Genomic DNA, 19,485 nt, shown 5'->3' on the forward strand with positions numbered 1-19,485 from the left:
GATGCCTATATGTATATTACTACTGGATATCACTATGGCCCCAGTGTAGAAGTGGTTACCGAAGTCATTTCTGGACTTTGCTATTCATCACATCTTCGAACATTAACGGGGGACAAGGGAAGACCAAATGTGACTGAGAGTCTAAGACTGTAGTCATTACTACGTTAACATAGGGTTGTTCAGAGCTGTTCATAAGTGCCAAGGTGGATGGATTAAATTCTTTCCCTGTTCTATTTCTTTTGGAAAGTTTGCCTTCATTAGGAGGGTGGTGAGGATGTTTGCATGGGTAAACAGTGTGTACGTATCGGTGCAAATTTTGAAATTTATTGTCATGACTAGTAGTCATTTCATTATTAGTATTTTGCATGGAGTCTTCAGGAGTGAAGGTGGGGAGGGCGGTGTGTAGTGAAAACAGAAAGTATTTCTAACACATGGGGCTTTTAACTCCTAAAGGAGCTTCCTTAAATATTGATTTTGTCAAGCATTTTTCAGCTTGTCAGGTTCTTAATCTATTATGCCCATTACGGTTCTTGAGCAGTCATGATGAAGGACACCATTCATAGCTTCAGTTACACATATGTGGATAATGCTAGAACCTTCCCTACCTTTAAGACGGATGCGACCACATGAACAGATTCGCTATACGGGTTCAGTTTGACCCCAGAATTTAGTTTTTTCTTTAGGACTCTGCAGGATTTTATATTGACTGATTTGCGGAAGACGCCTTCTGTGAGTGGCCCTTTTTGATTAATAAAGGAAAGCATATCCTGTAGGAAGAAAAGAAAAGTATATGGCATCTCATATCCACAAACGCAGAGCACAAGCTTGCCTCCATTTTGAAAGAGCACGGGAATGTAATGGTACACTGTTTTAGAGTGGGAAGGACCAAAGTCAATTTAGATTGTTTTTTTTTTTTCAGTGTCTTTCTGTATAATTTTGACCCAAATATCCATTTTACAGTCATACACTGAAACATTTTAAACACTTCTTTTATTCAGATTTTCCTTTCCATTGAGTTTCCACTTTTAAATCAAACTTCTCCGCTTCAAGGATTTTGGGGAATCACCATCTGTTTCCTACTTTAGCATTTCTTTCTCATTATTCCCTACATAGATGCTCCTTCCCAAGTATGGAAGTCTATTTAGGAAATACTCATTTCCCATTTGTTTATTTCTCTTTAAGTGACTGTATACTCCTTTCCTACTTGTTCTATTTTCTTCCCTCTTTTAAAGTCAGGCTCAGAAACTCTCTTCTCCTTCTCTGATTACCCTTCCTTCTCATGAGTCTTTCATTGTCTTTTGCTGTATCTTCATGTCCTCTCCCTGCTGTGTAGAAACTTAATAAGGGGTGGACTCAGGGAATCCAACGGATCTGAAGTCTATTATTCTTTTTATCTATTGTGTGAACTGGGGCACATACATCCTGTACTGAGGTTTTTCTGATTCGGTTTGGCAGTGCAGAGGATGATAATCCTAGCTAGCCCCTAAATTTGCTGTGATGCAAGGACCTGGGGTAGTAGCTAGCAGGTAACATCCTAGCTAAGATGATACATTTCTTCATAGCTAGCAGAATGTTCCCTACATCCCGTACAATGCTTGCAGAGACACCGAATACTCAGTGAAGGTCCACACTGACAATTCACTACAGCAGTTTGAGATAACACAGGCCAAACTCTGTGGCTTTCATTTGACATACTCTGTTAGGATTAACAGATTCCTATTTGCCAGAGGATGAGTCTATGCTCGTGTCAGATGTTTGCAGTTGTTAGACTGAGTAGACTCCGCTGAAGGAGACTTGAGACTCATGTGAGTGCAGGAAGGCAATGAAGGGAGAGTGTAAAGATGAGGTGGACTCTCAGAGACTCACATACACAGAGTCCATTTTGACTGATCTGAACAGGCCTCGGTGGGTCTTTGTGGAAACAAGATACAAGTGGAATGGAGAAGAATGTCTTTTCCTGTTGTATTTGCCTCATGACTCTGCTGGACCTAAGTCAGATTCTGTTCCTTGAAATAACAGTAACAGAGCTTCTCAGCCAAAGCCAGGGGCTGTCTAATGACTTCTCCATTTGGGGATAGATTTGGATGAGGACATGTGGCCTCTCAGAGTTTCCTCTCCTCAGGAGGGCTATAGAAGAACAAAAGGAGATGACCTACCAGAATTGGAAAGGGCAGCTTGTCTTTATAACACATATCCATGAGGGAAACTCCAAAGAGCTGTCCTGGCTTTGCGGAAGGTGGGGATGTGCACTGATTGTGCTGGAAAGTTCTGGTGCCCCACCAAAAGGCCCTGGCTCTGAAATAACGGCTTTTCACAGTCTTCTTCCCGTAATCTAAGGAAGAAGTGAGATTAGTAGTAGTAGTTGTTGTTTAATACGCTGAACCTTCTTTTTCCTTTTTTTTTTTTTTTACAGATTTTATTTATATTTTGACAGAGAGAGAGAGACAGCGAGAGAGGGAACACTAGCAGGGGGAGGGGGAGAGGGAGAAGCAGGCTTCCCTCGGAGCAGGGAGCCCGATGCGGGGCTTGATCCCAGGATCCCGGGATCATGACCTGAGCTGAAGCTGGACGCTTAACGACTGAGCAACTCATGTGCCCCAGACTCATCTTAATTCCTGATGACTTGTATTTTTCTAAAGATTTCCTCAAAGCAATGTGGTAAGCATCATAAAACCAAGAAATGTCAGAAATATGGAGGGATTGATGATACGTGTCTCCAGGTTCTGAATCGAAAGTCTACCTTCTAAGGTGGACTGCTGCCAGGTAGCTGTGATTAGCTAGGCTCAAATCATACTACCTCTGGTCTCAGGAGCACTTCTCCTAGGCCTATTAATGGCTTTTTTGGGATTACATCCATCATCTTATTTAGTCTTTACCACAATTCTAAGATTGAGACATCATTTTTATCCACATTTTAGAGATGAATAAACTGATGCTGAGCTGGAATAACTGGCCAAAGATAATATAGCTGGTAAATTAGGGCAGAGGAATTTACACTCTGGAGAGGTAGTTTGACATCAAGTCAAGTCCTTTTTTCTCAATGATGCCAGTTCTTTTGAACCCGTTTCAAAGGGCACTGGAATCCTGTGGTGCCGCAAGAGCCCCTGAGCCAAAAGAGGAGGGAGTGGAAGAAAGGCCCCTTGCTCTGGCTTCAACCCGAGCACATCTTGTATACATAAATATATATATTATTATATATTTATATACTATAAGTATCTAATTATATATTATATATATGTAACTACATATATATGTATGATGTTATACCCATTTGGAATTTTGATAGAAAAAATTCCCAAACACTGTACCATACCATGATGAGTCCTAATGCCCTTATGATCTACACTAGAAACTTCTTGAAGTCAGAGACATCATCTTATTCTTTCTTTGGTCTCACAACAGTGTGGAACTTCCCTTGACCTGTGAGCCAGCCTTCGGAAGAAGGAGCACATGGAAATCCTTGCCCTGGCGATGCTCTGGGCTCCAGAACAGCTCTGTCTAAGCATCTCCCATGACCCCTGGCAACCTTGCTGTCTGTTTCTCACTAAAGCCAATTAAATTACGCCCGGTACCTGCGGCCTTCTCGCTGTTACCATGACTCATTGAGTTCTCACCCAAGAGGGAAGTGATGTCTTCTCCAAATATCCTGAGGCAATTTTCAATGAGAAATTGTACAAGACAAATCTGTAACACAAAAAGACAGGAATGGGGTGCTCTTTTCCATAGGGCATAGTTATAAATCATATTTTGTATACAGACCTTGGATCTAAGAAAAAATGGGAAGGACTTCTCAGAAAAATTCAGAGTTGATAAAAATATGTAGAAACCAGGGGCGCCTGGGTGGCTCAGTCGGTTAAGCATCTGCACTCGGCTCAGGTCGTAATTCCAGGGTGCTGGGATAAGCCATATATCGGGCTCCCTGCACAGTGGGAAGCCTGCTTCTCCCTCTCCCACTCCCCCAGCTTGTGTTTTCTCTCTCGCTGTGTCCCTCTCAGTCAAGTAAATAAAAGCTTAAAAAAAACCCAAAAAAACCCCAAAAACACATAGAAACCAGAGTTCTCTCAGAAGTAACTTAGAAGGAGTGATACTTTCCCGTGTACTTTGGGTATACATTTTAAAATACTGCTCATCCGTGGGCTAAAGTTATAATGCGTGGCCTAGTTTAAGAGCTAACAGTTTGGGATCAGCGGTTACGTCTTTAAGCCTAGGATAAATTTCGGGGCTCCACAGTTGGGCGTCTGACTCTTGGTTTCGGCGCAGATCACGATGTCATCGTGGTGAGATCCAGCCCCACATGGAGCCAACTTTGGGCTCCGTGCTCAGCGGGGAATCGGCTTGGGCTTCTCCCTCTCCCTCTCCCTCTCCCTCTCCCTCTTCTTCTGCCCCTGCCCCGCTCACGCTCTCTCTTTCCCTTTCTCAAATAAATACGTATCAAAAAATAAATAAAACTAGGATAATATTCAAAGTAGCCTACCTTATTAAAGTTTACTTATTTTTTGTTTTTAAATTTTGTTTCCAGTTTTATTGAGTTGTAACTGATGTTTACCATCTTCTGAAACTTAATAAAGTATGAACAAAAACTTAAGAAAACCATTTCTTAAATGAGGAAGCATCTTAAAGTTGGGAAGGAGAGATTTTGGTGGGGTTGTGAGGGAAAACCTACAGAGCTGGAGAGAAAACGTATCTGTCTGTCTAACTTCAGTCCCTTCTCACGCATGGCTTTGCCTCATACTGGCTCTCTCTGGGTGAGCTTGGGGAAGACCTGTTATCTTATTAGGATATTCTGGAATCTCTTGCTACTTTCCGTATGATGTAGCAGAAGTGAAATAGTAGCCGAGTACTTTTCTAGATGAGCCACAATTGGCAGAGGAAGGCCAATGTGTTTGGAGGCATGGGTGCTCATATTGCCCAAGCCACCTAGGATGTGCCAGTGATGACCAGAGGAGCTGCCTGTTGTCGCCATTGTGTAGTGAGGAAACCATGGCTTTGCCCAAAGATATGAGTCCCTCAGGGATTAGGCTGAGAGTTAAACCTTGACTGGTGAAGCTCCAAAGCCCAGGTTCTTTTCTATCGTATCACACGACTCTTCTCTCTCTCATTTAGTCAGTCTAGGTTTCGTCTCCTGGAGCGGGAAGAAGTGACTCGACCGCTCTGAGTTTTCCATTTAACAACACCCCTTCCCAGACCCAACCAGAGTAGGATAAAGAACTCTGCCACTCCACAGGGGCCTAATGAAAATGTGCACTTCACAAAGTTCCATCTGTCAGAGTTACTACTGTACATGTCCGGGTCAAAGTAGGGATTCTACCCCCCAGGGGACAAAAATGAGAGCTCTCATTACCTTTTTTATCAAGTTGTCTTCCAATTCCAAGCTGTCGGAATCAGGTGGGTAAAGAACGCTTGGGGCTATACAAACAGATAAATTATAAGCTGTCATCTGATTGGATGAGGAATGTTGCTCGATGTTGTATAGCACTCCAAAAAGGTATCGCAAGAGAACAACATTTGCTCTTGGCAGCTGGGCTAAAAGCCTAAGGTCAGGAAAACACACTTTTAAATTAGGCAAGTGATTCCACTTAGGAGGTTGGAAAAACAGAGACAGGGAACAGGATACATCCTTGTATATCTAGCACACAACCCGCTGTAGCAGAGTTCCAGGCATGAATGTAGACAAAATTGGTGCACTGAATTCAGTTCCTGAGCCAGATAAACACTTCTCTGGTTAGTTAAATGTCTGACAGACTTTTAAGGTCATAGCCCTGGCAATTGTTGCTCTTGATCTGTCTTAGACCAGGGAATTTTGTCTACTAGTTTCAAGGATCCAGAAGGTGTAAAACGGCCAAGGACTCCACACTAATAAGATCAGGAGAAGAACAATCATAGCCCTAAAGCGTGCCTCTATTCTGAAGCTGGCCCCCATGGGCGTGAAGAATTGAAACTCTTTGGCGTTGGTCATGATTATAGTGTGCAAAGCTGCAAAACGTAAGCCAATGTTTTCCTGATAGTATGTTGGGTGTATTTTGGAGATGTGACCAGAGTAGAGTAATTAGTGCATCGTTACCTCTGGGCTGCAGTTATCATCGCCTCTTTGTTGCCTTCATCAATAACACCGAGCCATTCGTCATAGAGATCAGATAAAAATATACTTCCCGGGATATTTTCAAGAAAGTCCTTAGGGAGATAAAAAAATATGTGTATATATTATAGAAAATATGTATTGGAAATATTCCAGAGAAAATATGTAGTTAAAAAATTCAGTTCAGCCCCCACTTCCTTTACAGATACCCAAACTGCGACCCACACGGAGCTCGGCTCTGACTCTCCATTGACTTGCACACGCAGGAGCAGGTGCTTGGATTTTCTCCCGCTAAAACTTAGAGGCATAAAAGCAGAGCTTAGGCTGTGGTGGAAATGAAGATAAAGCTCCCTTCTATCATCTGGAACTTATTTTTTGTGTGTGCTTTTTTTGCAAAGTACCACAAACTGACAGGGTCTGGCTATAGACCATCCTAAATCCTATTAGCTTCTTGGACAGAAATACACATACCATGTTGCTTGTTTTAGACACAGTGCTAGCTCTTCATTCTAGTAAGAAAAGGGCTGAAACAATCAAAACACAAACAGGTGGGCTCTTGCACACATATTAGGAAAGAACTAGGTCTTCTCACTCGGGGTAGGTGTGCTCCCTGGAAGAAAGCTACTCTCACAATGGCTTCATTCTTCCTTTTCTTAACTGTCTAAAAGTCGAGAGTCTAATGGCAGACTCACTGTGGTCCTGAGGATAGATCCATTTCTAGTATAGGCCAATTGTCCAGTTAGTTTGCCATGATATTATCAAGGCCAAGGTTGCAGAGTCTGATTCTCCACCAAGATCCGTCAACTTCAGGAAGAGAAAACTTTAGAAATGTCTAAGCACTCTCCCCACAAGTGCTCACCCTCTTCCTAGTCGGTGCTTATAACACGGAATCAGGAAAGAACCTCCTAACTCTTGCTAGAAAATCGATTCCATGTTTGCACCTTACAGAGGGCAACACTCATCTTCCTACCTAGTGTATCATCATTCTTCTCCTGTCTCTTGATGCCTTTACGTATATTATTACTGATATCACTATGGCCCCAGTGTAGGAGTGGTTACCTAAGTCATTTCTGGACTTGGCTATTTATCACATCTTCGAACATTAACGGGGGACAAGGGAAGACCAAATGTGACTGAGATTCTAAGACTGTAGTCATTACTACGTTAACATAGGGTTGTTCAGAGCTGTTCATAAGTGCCAAGGTGGATGGATTAAATTCTTTCCCTGTTCTATTTCTTTTGGAAAGTTTGCCTTCATTAGGAGGGTGGTGAGGATGTTTGCATGGGTAAACAGTGTGTACGTATTGGTGCGAATTTTGAAATTTATTATCATGACTAGTAGTCATTTCAGTATTAGTATTTTGCATGGAGTCTTCAGGAGTGAGGGTGGGGAGGGCGGTGTGTAGTGAAAACAGAAAGTATTTCTAACACATGGGGCTTTGAACTCCTAAAGTAGCTTCCTCAAATTTTGATTTTGTCAAGCATTTTTCAGCTTGTCAGGTTCTTAATCTATTATGCCCATCACGGTTCTTGAGCAGTCATGATGAAGGACACCATTCATAGCTTCAGTTACACATATGTGGATAATGCTAGAACCTTCCCTACCTTTAAGACGGATGCGACCACATGAACAGATTCGCTGTACGCGTTCAGTTTGACCCCAGAATTTAGTTTTTTCTTTAGGACTCTGCAGGATTTTATATTGACTGATTTGCTGAAGACGCCTTCTGTGAGTGGCCCTTTTTGATTAATAAAGGAAAGCATATCCTGTAGGAAGAAAAGAAAAGTACATGGCATCTCATATCCACAAACGCAGAGCACAAGCTTGCCTCCATTTTGAAAGAGCACGGGAATGTAATGGTACACTGTTTTAGAGTGGGAAGGGCCAAAGTCAATTTAGATTGTTTTTTTTTTCAGTGTCTTTCTATATAATTTCGACCCAAATATCCATTTTACAGTCATACACTAAAACATTTTAAACACTTCTTTTATTCAGATTTTCCTTTCCATTGAGTTTCCACTTTTAAATCAAACTTCTCCGCTTCAAGGATTTTGGGGAATCACCATCTGTTTCCTACTTTAGCATTTCTTTCTCATTATTCCCTACATAGATGCTCCTTCCCAAGTATGGAAGTCTATTTAGGAAATACTCATTTCCCATTTGTTTATTTCTCTTTAAGTGACTGTATACTCCTTTCCTACTTGTTCTATTTTCTTCCCTCTTTTAAAGTCAGGCTCAGAAACTCTCTTCTCCTTCTCTGATTACCCTTCCTTCTCATGAGTCTTTCATTGTCTTTTGCTGTATCTTCATGTCCTCTCCCTGCTGTGTAGAAACTTAATAAGGGGTGGACTCAGGGAATCCAACGGATCTGAAGTCTATTATGCTATTTATCTATTGTGTGACCTGGGGCACATACATCCTGTACTGATGCTTTTCTGATTCGTTTAGGCAGTGCGAAGGATGATAATCCTAGCTAGCCCCTAAATTTGCTGTGATGCAAGGACCTGGGGTAGTAGCTAGCAGGTAACATCCTAGCTAGGATGATACATTTCTTCATACCTAGCAGAACGTTCCCTACATCGCGTACAATGCTTGCAGAGACACTGAATACTCAGTGAAGGTCCACACTGACAATTCACTACAGCAGTTTGAGATAACACAGGCCAAACTCTGTGGCTTTCATTTGACATACTCTGTTAGGATTAACAGATTCCTATTTGCCAGAGGATGAGTCTATGCTCGTGTCAGATGTTTGCAGTTGTTAGACTGCGTAGACTCTGCTGAAGGAGACTTGAGACTCATGTGAGTGCAGGAAGGCAATGAAGGGGGAGTGTGAAGATGAGGTGGACTCTCAGAGACTCACAGACAGAGTCCATTTTGACTGATCTGAACAGGCCTCGGTGGGTCTTTGTGGAAACAAGATACAAGTGGAATGGAGAAGAATGTCTTTTCCTGTTCTATTTGCCTCATGACTCTGCTGGACCTAAGTCAGATTCTGTTCCTTGAAATAACAGTAACAGAGCTTCTCAGCCAAAGCCAGGGGCTGTCTAATGACTTCTCCATTTGGGGATAGATTTGGATGAGGACACGTGGCCTCTCAGAGTTTCCCCTCCTCAGGAGGGCTATAGAAGACCAAAAGGAGATGACCTACCAGAATTGGAAAGGGCAGCTTGTCTTTATAACACATATCCATGAGGGAAACTCCAAAGAGCTGTCCTGGCTTTGCGGAAGGTGGGGATGTGCACTGGTTGTGCTGGAAAGTTCTGGTGCCCCACCAAAAGGCCCTGGCTCTGAAATAACGGCTTTTCACAGTCTTCTTCCCGTAATCTAAGGAAGAAGTGAGATTAGTAGTAGTAGTTGTTGTTTAATACGCTGAACCTTCTTTTTCCTTTTTTTTTTTTTTACAGATTTTATTTATATTTTGACAGAGAGAGAGACAGCGAGAGAGGGAACACAAGCAGGGGGAGGGGGAGAGGGAGAAGCAGGCTTCCCTCGGAGCAGGGACACCGATGCGGGGCTCGATCCCAGGACCCCGGGATCATGACCTGAGCTGAAGGCAGACGCTTAACGACTGAGCCACCCAGGCGCCCCGGACTCATCTTAATTCCTGATGACTTGTATTTTCCAAAAGATTTCCTCAAAGTAATGTGGTAAGCATCATAAAACCAAGAAATGTCAGAAATATGGAGGGATTGATGATACGTGTCTCCAGGTTCTGAATCGAAAGTCTACCTTTTAAGGTGGACTGCTGCCAGGTAGCTGTGATTAGCTAGGCTCAAATCGTACTAGCTCTAGTCTCAGGGGCACTTCTCCTAGTCCTATTAATGGCTTTTTTTGGATTCCATCCATCATCTTATTTATTCTACACAACAATTCTAAGATTTAGACATTATTTTTATCCACATTTTAGAGATGAATAAACTGATGCTGAGCTAGAAAAACTGATCAAAGGTAATATAGCTGGTAAATGGGGGCACAGGACGTTACACTCTGGAGAGGTTTTTTGACATCAAGTCAAGTCCTTTTTTCTCAATGATGCCAGTTCTTTCAACCCGTTTCAAAGGGCACTGGAATCCTGTGGTGCCTCAAGAGCCCCTGAGCCAAAAGAGGAGGGAGGGGAAGAAAGCCCCCTTACTCTGGCTTCAGCCAAGGCACATCTAATACACATAAATATATATATTATGATTATATTTATATAGTATAAGTATCTAATTATATATTATATATATATATATATAACTACATATATATGTGTGATGTTCTATATATAGATAGATATATAGCACCCATTTAGAATTTTGTTAGAAAAAATTCCCAAACACTGTAGCATACCATGATGAGTCCTAATGCCCTTATGATCTACACTAGAAACTTCTTGAAGTCAGAGACCGCATTTTATCCTTTCTTTGGTCTCACAACAGTGTGGAACCTCCCTTGACCTGTGAGCCAGCCTTCGGAAGAAGGAGCCCATGGAAATCCTTGCCCTGGTAATGCTCTGGGCTCCAGAACAGCTCTCCCATGACCCCGGGCAACCTTGCTGTCTGCTTCTCACTAAAGCCAATTAAATTACTCCCGGTACCTGCAGCCTTCTCGCTCTTACCATGACTCATTGAGTTCTCTCCCAAGAGGGAAGTGATGACTTCTCCAAATATCCTGAGGCAATTTTGAATGAGAAACTGTACAAGACAAATCTGTAACACAAAAAGACAAGAATGGGGTGCTCTTTTCCATAGGGCATAGTTATAAATCACATTTTGTATACAGACCTTGGCTGTAAGAAAAAATGTGAAGGACTTCTCAGAAAAATTCAGAGTTGATAAAAATATGTAGAAACCAGGGGCGCCTGGGTGGCTTAGTCGGCTAAGCGTCTGCGTTCGACTCAGGTCATAATCCCAGGGTGCTGGGATCAGCCCTACATCGCGCTCCCTGCTCAGCGGGAAGCCTGCTTCTCCCTCTCCCACTCACACGGCTTGTGTTCCCTCTCTCGCTGTGTCTCTCTCAGTCACGTAAATAAATACAAGTTTAAAAAAAAAAAAAAAACACAGAGAAACCAGAGTTCTCTCAGAAATAACTTAGGAAGAGTGATACTTTCCCGTGTACTTTGGGTACACATTTTAAAATACTGCTCATCCGTGGGCTAAAGTTATACTGAGTGTCCTCGTTTAAGAGCTAACATTTTAGGATCAGTGGTTACGTCTTTAAGCCTAGGGTAAATTTCGGGGCCCCTCAGTTGGCCGTCTGACTCTTGATTTCGGCGCAGATCACGACCTCATGGTGGTGAGATCCAGCCCCACATGGAGCCAACTTTGGGCTCCGTGCTCAGCGGGGAATCGGCTTGGGCTTCTCCCTCTCCCTCTCCCTCTTCTTCTGCCCCTGCAATGCTCACGCTCTATCTTTCCCTCTCTCAAATAAATACATATCAAAAAATAAATAAAACAAAGATAATTTTCAAAGTAACCTACCTTATTAAAGTTTACTTATTTTTTGCTTTTAAATTTTGTGTCCAGTTTTATTGAGCTGTAACTGATGTATACCATCTTATGAAACTTTAAAAGTATGAACAAAAACTTAAGAAAACCATTTCTAAATGAAGAAGTATCTTAAAGTTGGGAAGCAGGGATTTTGGTGGGGTTGTGAGGGAAAACCCACACAGCTGGAGAGAAAACGTATCTGTCTGTCTATCTTCAGTCCCTTCCCACGCATTGCTTTGCCTCATACTGGCTCTCTCTGGGTGAGCTTGGGGAAGACCTGTCATCTTATTAGGATATTCTGGAATCTCTTGCTACTTTCCATACGACGTAGCAGAGGTGAAATAGTAGCCGAGTACTTTTCTAGATGAGCCACAATTGGCAGAGGACGGCCAATGTGTTTGGAGCCATGGGGGCTCATATTGCCCAAGCCACCCAGGATGTGCCAGTGATGACCAGAGGAGCTGGCTGTTGTCGCCATTGTGTAGTGAGGAAACCATGGCTTTGCCCAAGGTTACGAGTCCCTCAGGGATTAGGCTGAGAGTTGAACCTTGACTAGTGAAGCTCCAACGCCCAGGTTCTTTTCTATCGTATCACACGACTCCTCTCTCTCTCGTTTAGTCAGTCTAGTGTTTAGTCTCCTGGAGGGGGAAGAAGTGACTCGACTGCTCCGAGTTTCCCATTTAACGACACCCCTTCCCTGACTCCGCCAGAGTAGGATAAAGAACTCTGCCACTCCATAGGGCCCTAATGAAAATGTGCACTTCACAAAGTTCCATCCGTCAGAGTTACTACTGCACATGTCCGGTTCAAAGTAGGGATTCTACCCCCTGGGGAACAAAAATGAGAGCTCTCATCACCTTTTTTATCAAGTTGTCTTCCAATTCCAAGCTGCCGGAATCAGGTGGGTAAAGAACGCTTGGGGCTGTACAAACGGTTACATTATAAGCTGTCATCTGATTGGATGAGGAATGTTGCTCAATGTTGTATAGCACTCCAAAAAGGTATCGCGAGAGAACAACATTTGCTCTTGGCAGCTGGGCTAAAAGCCTATGGTCAGAAAAACACACTTTTAAATTAGGCAAGTGATTCCACTTAGGAGGTTGGAAAAACAGACAGGGAAAAGGATACATCCTTGTATATCTAGCACACAACCCGCTCTAGCAGAGTTCGAGGCATGAATGTAGACAAAATTCTTGCACTGAATTCAGTTCCTGAGCCAGAAAAACACTTCTCTGGTTAGTTAAACGTTTGTCAGACTTTTAAGGTCATAGCCCTGGCAGTTGATGCTCTTGCATGTGTCTTGAACCAGGGAATTTCGTCTACAAGTTGCATGGATCCAGAGGTGTCAAACGGCCAAGGAGTCCACAATAAGATCAGGAGAAGAACAATAATAGCCCTAAAGCGTGCCTCTATTCTTAAGCTGGGCCACATGGGTGTGAAGAATTGAAATTCTTTGGCGTTGGTCATGATTATAGTGGGCAAAGCTGCAAAACGTAAGCCAATGTTTTCCTAATGGTATGTTGGCTTTATTTTGGAGATGTGACCAGAGTAGAGTAATTATTGCATCATTACCTCTGGGCTGCAGTTATATTCTCCTCTTTGTTGCCTTGATCAATAACACCGAGCCATTTGTCATAGAGGTCAGATAAAAATATACTTCCTTGGATATTTCTACGAAAATCCTTAGGGATATAAAAGAAAAAAAAAAAAAAATATATATATATATACTATAGAAAATATGTATTGGAAATATTCCAGAGAAAATATGTAGTTAAAAAATTCAGTTCAGCCCCCACTTCCTTCACAGATACCCAAACTGGGACCCACACACAGCTCGGCTCTGACTTTCAATTGACTTGCACACGCAGGAGCAGGTGCTTGGATTTTCTCCCGCTAAAAGTTAGAGGCATAAAAGCAGAGCGTAGGCTGTGGTGGAAACGAAGATAAAGCTCCCTTCTATCATCTGGAACTTAGTTTTTGTGTGTGGTTTTTTTTTTGCAAAGAACCACAAACTGACAGGGTCTGGCTATAGACCATCCTAAATTCGATTAGCTTCCTGGACAGAAATACACATACCCATGTTGCTTGTTTTAGACACAGTGCTAGCTCTTCATTCTAGCAAGAAAAGGCCTGAAGCAATCAAAACACAAACAGGTGGGCTCTTGCACACATATTAGGAAAGAACTAGGTCTTCTCACTCGGGGTAGGTGTGCTCCCTGGAAGAAAGCTACTCTCACAATGGCTTCATTCTTCCTTTTCTTAACTGTCTAAAAGTCGAGAGTCTAATGGCAGACTCACTGTGGTCCTGAGGATAGATCCATTTCTAGTTTAGGCCAATTGTCCAGTTAGTTTGCCATGATATTATCAAGGCCAAGGTTGCAGAGTCTGATTCTCCACCAAGATCCGTCAACTTCAGGAAGAGAAAACTTTAGAAATGTCTAAGCACTCTCCCCCAAGTGCTCACCCTCTTCCTAGTCGGTGCTTATAACACGGAATCAGGAAAGAACCTCCTAACTCTTGCTAGAAAATCGATTCCATGTGTGCACCTTACAGAGGGCAACACTCATCTTGCTACCTAGTGTATCATCATTCTTCTCCTGTCTCCTGATGCCTATATGTATATTACTACTGGATATCACTATGGCCCCAGTGTAGGAGTGGTTACTTACCTAAGTCATTTCTGGACCTTGCTATTGATCACATCTTCGAACATTAATGGGGTACAAGGGAAGACCAAATGTGACTGAGATTCTATGACTGTAGTCATTACTACGTTAACATAGGGTTTTTCAGAGCTGTTCATAAGTGCCAAGGTTCATGGATTAAATTCTTTCCCTGTTCTATTTCTTTTGGAAAGTTTGCCTTCATTAGGAGGGTGGTGAGGATGTTTTCATGGGTAAACTGTGTGTATGTATCGGTGCGTATTTTGAAATTTATTATCATGACTAGAAGTCATTTCAGTATTAGTATTTTGCATGGACTCTTCAGGAGTGAAGGTGGGGAGGGCGGTGCGTAGTGAAAACAGAAAGTATTTCTAACACATGGGGCTTTTAACTCCTAAAGTAGCTTCCTTAAATTTTGATTTTGTCAAGCATTTTACAGCTTGTCAGGTTCTTAATCTATTATGCCTTTTATGGTTCTTGAGCAGTCATGATGAAGGACACCAATCATCGCTTCAGTTACTCACGTGTGGATAATGCTAGAACCTTCCGTACCTTTAAGACGGATGCAACCACATGAACAGATTCGCTGTACGGGTTCACTTTGACCCCAGAATTTAGTTTCTCCTTTAGGACATGGCAGGATTTTATATTGGCTGAGTTTCTGAAGACGCCGTCTGTGAGTGGCTCTTTTTGATTAATAAAGGAAAGCATACCCTGTAGGAAGAAAAGAAAAGTATTTGGGATCTCATATCCACAAACGCAGAGCACAAGCTTGCCCGTTTTGAAAGAGGAGGGGAATGTAATGGTACACTGTTTTAGAGTGGGAAGGACTAAAGTCAATTTAGATTGTTGTTTTTCCAGTGTCTCTCTATATACTTTCTACCCATATATCCATTTTACAGTCATACATTGAAACATTTTAAACACTTCTTTTAATCAGATTTTCCTTTCCATTGAGTTTCCACTTTTAAATCAAACTTCTCTGCTTCAAGGCCTTTGCGGAATCACCGTCTGTTTCCTACTTTACCATTCTTTTCTCATTATTCCCTTACGTAGATGCTCTTCCGCAAGTATGGAAGTCTATTTAGGACATACTCTTTTCCCTTTTTTTATTTCTCTTTAAGTGACTGTATACTCCATTCGTACTTGTTCTATTTCGTTCCCTCTTTTAAAGTCAGGCTAAAAAATTCTCTTGTCCTTCTCTGATTACCCTGCCTTCTCATGAGTCTTTCATTGTCTTTTGCTCTATCTTCGTGTCCTCTCCCTGCTGTGTAGAATCTTAATAAGGGCTGGACTCAGGGAATCCAACGGATCTGAAATCTATTATGCTACTTATCTATTGTGTGAGCTGGGGCACATACATCCTGTACTGAGGCTTTTCTGATTCGGTTAGGCAGTGCGGAGGATGATAATCCTAGCTAGCCCCTAAATTTGCTGTGATGCAAGGAACTGGGGTAGTAGCTAGCAGGTAACAAAGTAGCTAATATGATACATTTCTTCATAGCTAGCAAAACGTTCCCTACATACCTACAGTGCTTGCAGAGACACCAAATACTCAGTGAATGTCCACACTGACAATTCATTACAGCAGTTTGAGATAACACAGGCCAAACTCTGTGGCTTTCATTGGACATATTCTGTTAGCATAAACAGATTCCTATTTGCCAGAGGATGAGTCTATGCTCGTGTCAGATGTTTGCAGTTGTTAGACTGAGTAGACTCCGCTGAAGGAGACTTGAGACTCATGTGAGTGCAGGAAGGCAATGAAGGGAGAGTGTGAAGATGAGGTGGACTCTCAGAGACTCACATACACAGAGTCCATTTTGACTGATCTGAACAAGCCTCCGCATGTCTTTGTGGAAACAAGACCCACGTGGAATGGAGAAGAATGTCTTTTCCTGTTGTATTTGCCTCATGACTCTGCAGGACCTAAGTCAGATTCTGTTCCTTGAAATAACAGTAATAGAGCTTCTGAGCCAAAGCCAGGGGCTGTTTCATGACTTCTCCATTTGGGGATAGATTTGGATGAGGACACGTGGCCTCTCAGAGTTTCCCCACCTCAGAAGAGCTATAGAAGACCAAAATGAGATGACCTACCAGAATTGGGAAGGCCAGGTTGTCTTTATAACACACAACCATGAGGGAAACTCCAAAGAGCTGTCCTGGCTTTGCAGAATGTGGGGTTGTGCACTGGTTCTGCTGGCAAGTGCTGGAGCCCCACCAAAAGGCCCTGTCTCTGAAAGAACGGCTTGTCACAGTTTTCTTGCCGGAGTCTAAGGAAGAAGAGAGAGTACTAGTAGTAGTAGTTTTTTAATACGCTGAAACTTCTTCCTTTTTTTTTTTTTTTTTTTACAGATTTTATTTATATTTTGACAGAGGGAGAGAGACAGCGAGAGAGGGAACAGAAGCAGGGGGACGGGGAGAGGGAGAAGCAGGCTTCCCTCAGAGCAGGGAGCCCGATGCGGGGCTCGATCCCAGGACCCCGGGATCATGACCTGAGCTGAAGGCAGTTGCTTAACGACTGAGCCACCCAGGTGCCCCAGACTCATCTTAATTCCTGATGACTTGTATTTTCCTAAAGATTTCCTCAAAGCAATGTGGTAAGCATCATAAAACCAAGAAATGTCAGAAATATGGAGGGATTGATGATACGTGTCTCCAGGTTCTGAATCGAAAGTCTACCTTCCAAGGTGGACTGCTGACAGCTGTTATTAGCTAGGCTCAAAACATACTAGCTCTAGTCTCAGGGGCACTTCTCCTAGTCTTATTAATGGCTTTTTTGGGATTACATCCATCATCTTATTTATTCTACACAACAATTCTAAGATTTAGACATTATTTTTATCCATATTTAGAGATGAATTAACTGATGCTGAGCTGGTATAACTGGCCAAAGATAATATAGCTGGTAAATGCGGGCACAGGAATTTACACTCTGGAGAGGTAGTTTGACATCAAGTCAAGTCCTTTTTTCTCAATGATGACAGTTCTTTTCAACCCATTTCAAAGGGCACTGGAATCCTGTGGTGCCTCAAGAGCCCCTGAGCCAAAAGAGGACGGAGGGGAAGAAAGGCCCCTTCTCTGGCTTCAACCAGAGTACTTCTAATATACATAAATATATATATTATGATAATATATTTATATACTATAAGTATATAATTATATATTATATATAACTACATACACATGTATGATGTGTTTTACATATATATATACATATATATACAAATATATACATACATATACATACATCCTGTACTGAGCCTTTTCTGATTCATTATTACATATATACATATATATATAAATATATATGTATGTATATGTATAGCACCCTTTTAGAATTTTGTTAGAAAAAAATCCCAAACACTGTAGCATACCATGATGAGTCCTAATGCCTTTATGATCTACACTAGAAACTTGTTGAAGTCAGAGACCTCATCTTATCCTTTCTTTGGTCTCACAACAGTGTGGAACCTCCCTTGACCTGTTGAGCCAGCCTTTGGAAGAAGGAGCACATGGAAATCATTGCCCTGGCGATGCGCTGGGCTCCAGAACAGCACTGTCTATGCATCTCCCATGACCCTTGGCAGCCTTGCTGTCTGCTTCTCACTAAAGCCAATTAAATTACTCCCGGTACCTGCAGCCTTCTCGCTGTTACCACGACTCATTGAGTTCTCTCCCAAGAGGGAAGTGATGTCTTCTCCAAATATCCTGAGGCAATTTTCAAGGAGAAATTGTACAAGAGAAATCTGTAACACAAAAAGACAAAAATGAGGTGTTCTTTTCCATAGGCCATAGTTTTAAACACATTTTGTATATAGACCTTGGATCTAAGGAAAAACGGGAAGGACTTGTCAGAAAAATTCAGAGTTGATAAAAATACGTAGAAACCAGGGGCACCTGGGTGGCTCAGTCAGTTACGCATCTCCCTTCGGCTCAGGTCAAGATCCCAGGGTGCTGGGATCAACCCTATATCTGGCTCCCTGCTCAGCGGGAAGCCTGCTTCTTCCTCTCCCACTCTCCCTCCTTGTGTTCCCTCTCTGTCAAGTAAATAAATCAAATCTTAAAAAAAAAAAACCAAAAACATAGAGACCAGAGTTCTCTAGGAAATAACTTAGAATGACTGATGCTTTCCCGTGTACTTTGGGTACACATTTTGAAATACTGCTCATCCGTGGGCTAAAGTTATAATGCGTGGCCTAGTTTCATAGCTAACATTTTGGGATCAGTGGTTACATCTTTAAGCCTAGGATAAATTTCGGGGCCCCTCAGTTGAGCGTCGGACTCTTGATTTCGGCGCAGATCACAATCTCATGGTGGTGAGATCCAGCCCCACATGGAGCCAACTTTCGGCTCTGGGCTCAGCAGGGAATCGGCTTGGTCTTCTCCCTCTCCCTCTTCTTCTGCCCCTGCCCCACTCACGCTCTCTTTCCCTCTCTCAAAGAAATACATATCCAAAAATAAATAAAACTAGGATAATATTCAAAGTAGCCTACCTTATTAAAGTTTACCTGTTTTTTGTTTTTAAATTTTGTTTCCAGTTTTATTGAGCTGTAACTGATGTATAACATCTTATGAAACTTTATAAAGTATGAACAAAAACTTAAGAAAACCATTTCTTAAATGAAGAAGTATCTTAAAGTTGAGAAGCAGAGATTTTGGTGGGGTTGTGAGGGAAAACCCACACAGCTGGAGAGAAAATGTATCTGTCTGTCTAACTTCAGTCCCTTCTCACACATTGGTTTGCCTCATGCTGGCTCTCTCTGTGTGAGCTTGGGGAAGACCTGTCATCTTCTTAGGATGGTGTGGAATCTTTTGCTAGTTTCCATAAGATGTAGCAGAGGTGAAATAGTAGCCAAGTACTTTTCTAGAGAGCCACTATTGGCAGAGGAAGGCCAATGTGTTTGGAGCCATGGGGGCTCATATTGCCCAAGCCACCCAGGATATGCCTGTCATGACCAGAGGAGCTGGCTGTTGTCGCCATTGTGTAGTGAGGAAACCATGGCTTTGCCCAAGGTTACGAGTCCCTCAGGGATTAGGCTGAGAGTTGAACCTTGACTAGTGAAGCTCCAAAGCCCACGTTCCTTTCTATCGTATCACACGACTCTTCTCTCTCTCGTTTAGTCAGTCTAGTGTTTAGTCTCCTGGAGGGGGAAGAAGTGACTCGACTGCTCCGAGTTTCCCGTTTAACGACACCCCTTCCCAGACCCCACCAGAGTAGGATAAAGAACTCTGCCACTCCACAGGGGCGTAATGAAAATGTGCACTTCACAA

At 42.4% G+C, this 19,485-nt stretch overlaps 1 protein-coding gene across 1 annotated transcript in view; it reads right to left on the bottom strand.

Annotated features, from left to right (window-relative positions):
• Positions 1 to 277: 277 nt before the first annotated feature.
• The window catches only part of LOC135363373 (uncharacterized), a 53,960-nt gene continuing 34,752 nt past the window's right edge, over positions 278 to 19,485 (bottom strand). Inside the window, exons 18-30 of the mRNA XM_064583927.1 lie at positions 17,849 to 17,960; positions 16,309 to 16,484; positions 14,764 to 14,925; positions 13,121 to 13,230; positions 12,406 to 12,595; positions 10,678 to 10,768; positions 9,229 to 9,404; positions 7,682 to 7,843; positions 6,062 to 6,171; positions 5,342 to 5,531; positions 3,573 to 3,684; positions 2,157 to 2,332; positions 278 to 767 (exon numbers count right to left, since the gene is read on the bottom strand). Of these exons, the coding sequence (XP_064439997.1) occupies positions 570 to 767; positions 2,157 to 2,332; positions 3,573 to 3,684; positions 5,342 to 5,531; positions 6,062 to 6,171; positions 7,682 to 7,843; positions 9,229 to 9,404; positions 10,678 to 10,768; positions 12,406 to 12,595; positions 13,121 to 13,230; positions 14,764 to 14,925; positions 16,309 to 16,484; positions 17,849 to 17,960 (1,965 nt within the window). The 3' untranslated portion in view covers positions 278 to 569. The remainder of the gene's footprint in view (positions 768 to 2,156; positions 2,333 to 3,572; positions 3,685 to 5,341; positions 5,532 to 6,061; positions 6,172 to 7,681; positions 7,844 to 9,228; positions 9,405 to 10,677; positions 10,769 to 12,405; positions 12,596 to 13,120; positions 13,231 to 14,763; positions 14,926 to 16,308; positions 16,485 to 17,848; positions 17,961 to 19,485) is intronic.

The sequence above is a fragment of the Mirounga angustirostris genome, unplaced genomic scaffold (genome assembly GCF_029215605.1).
Source record: "Mirounga angustirostris isolate CCGP_5_RB_7025 unplaced genomic scaffold, mMirAng1.0.hap1 SCAF_142, whole genome shotgun sequence".
In the NCBI taxonomy this organism is placed as follows: Eukaryota; Metazoa; Chordata; class Mammalia; order Carnivora; family Phocidae; genus Mirounga; species Mirounga angustirostris.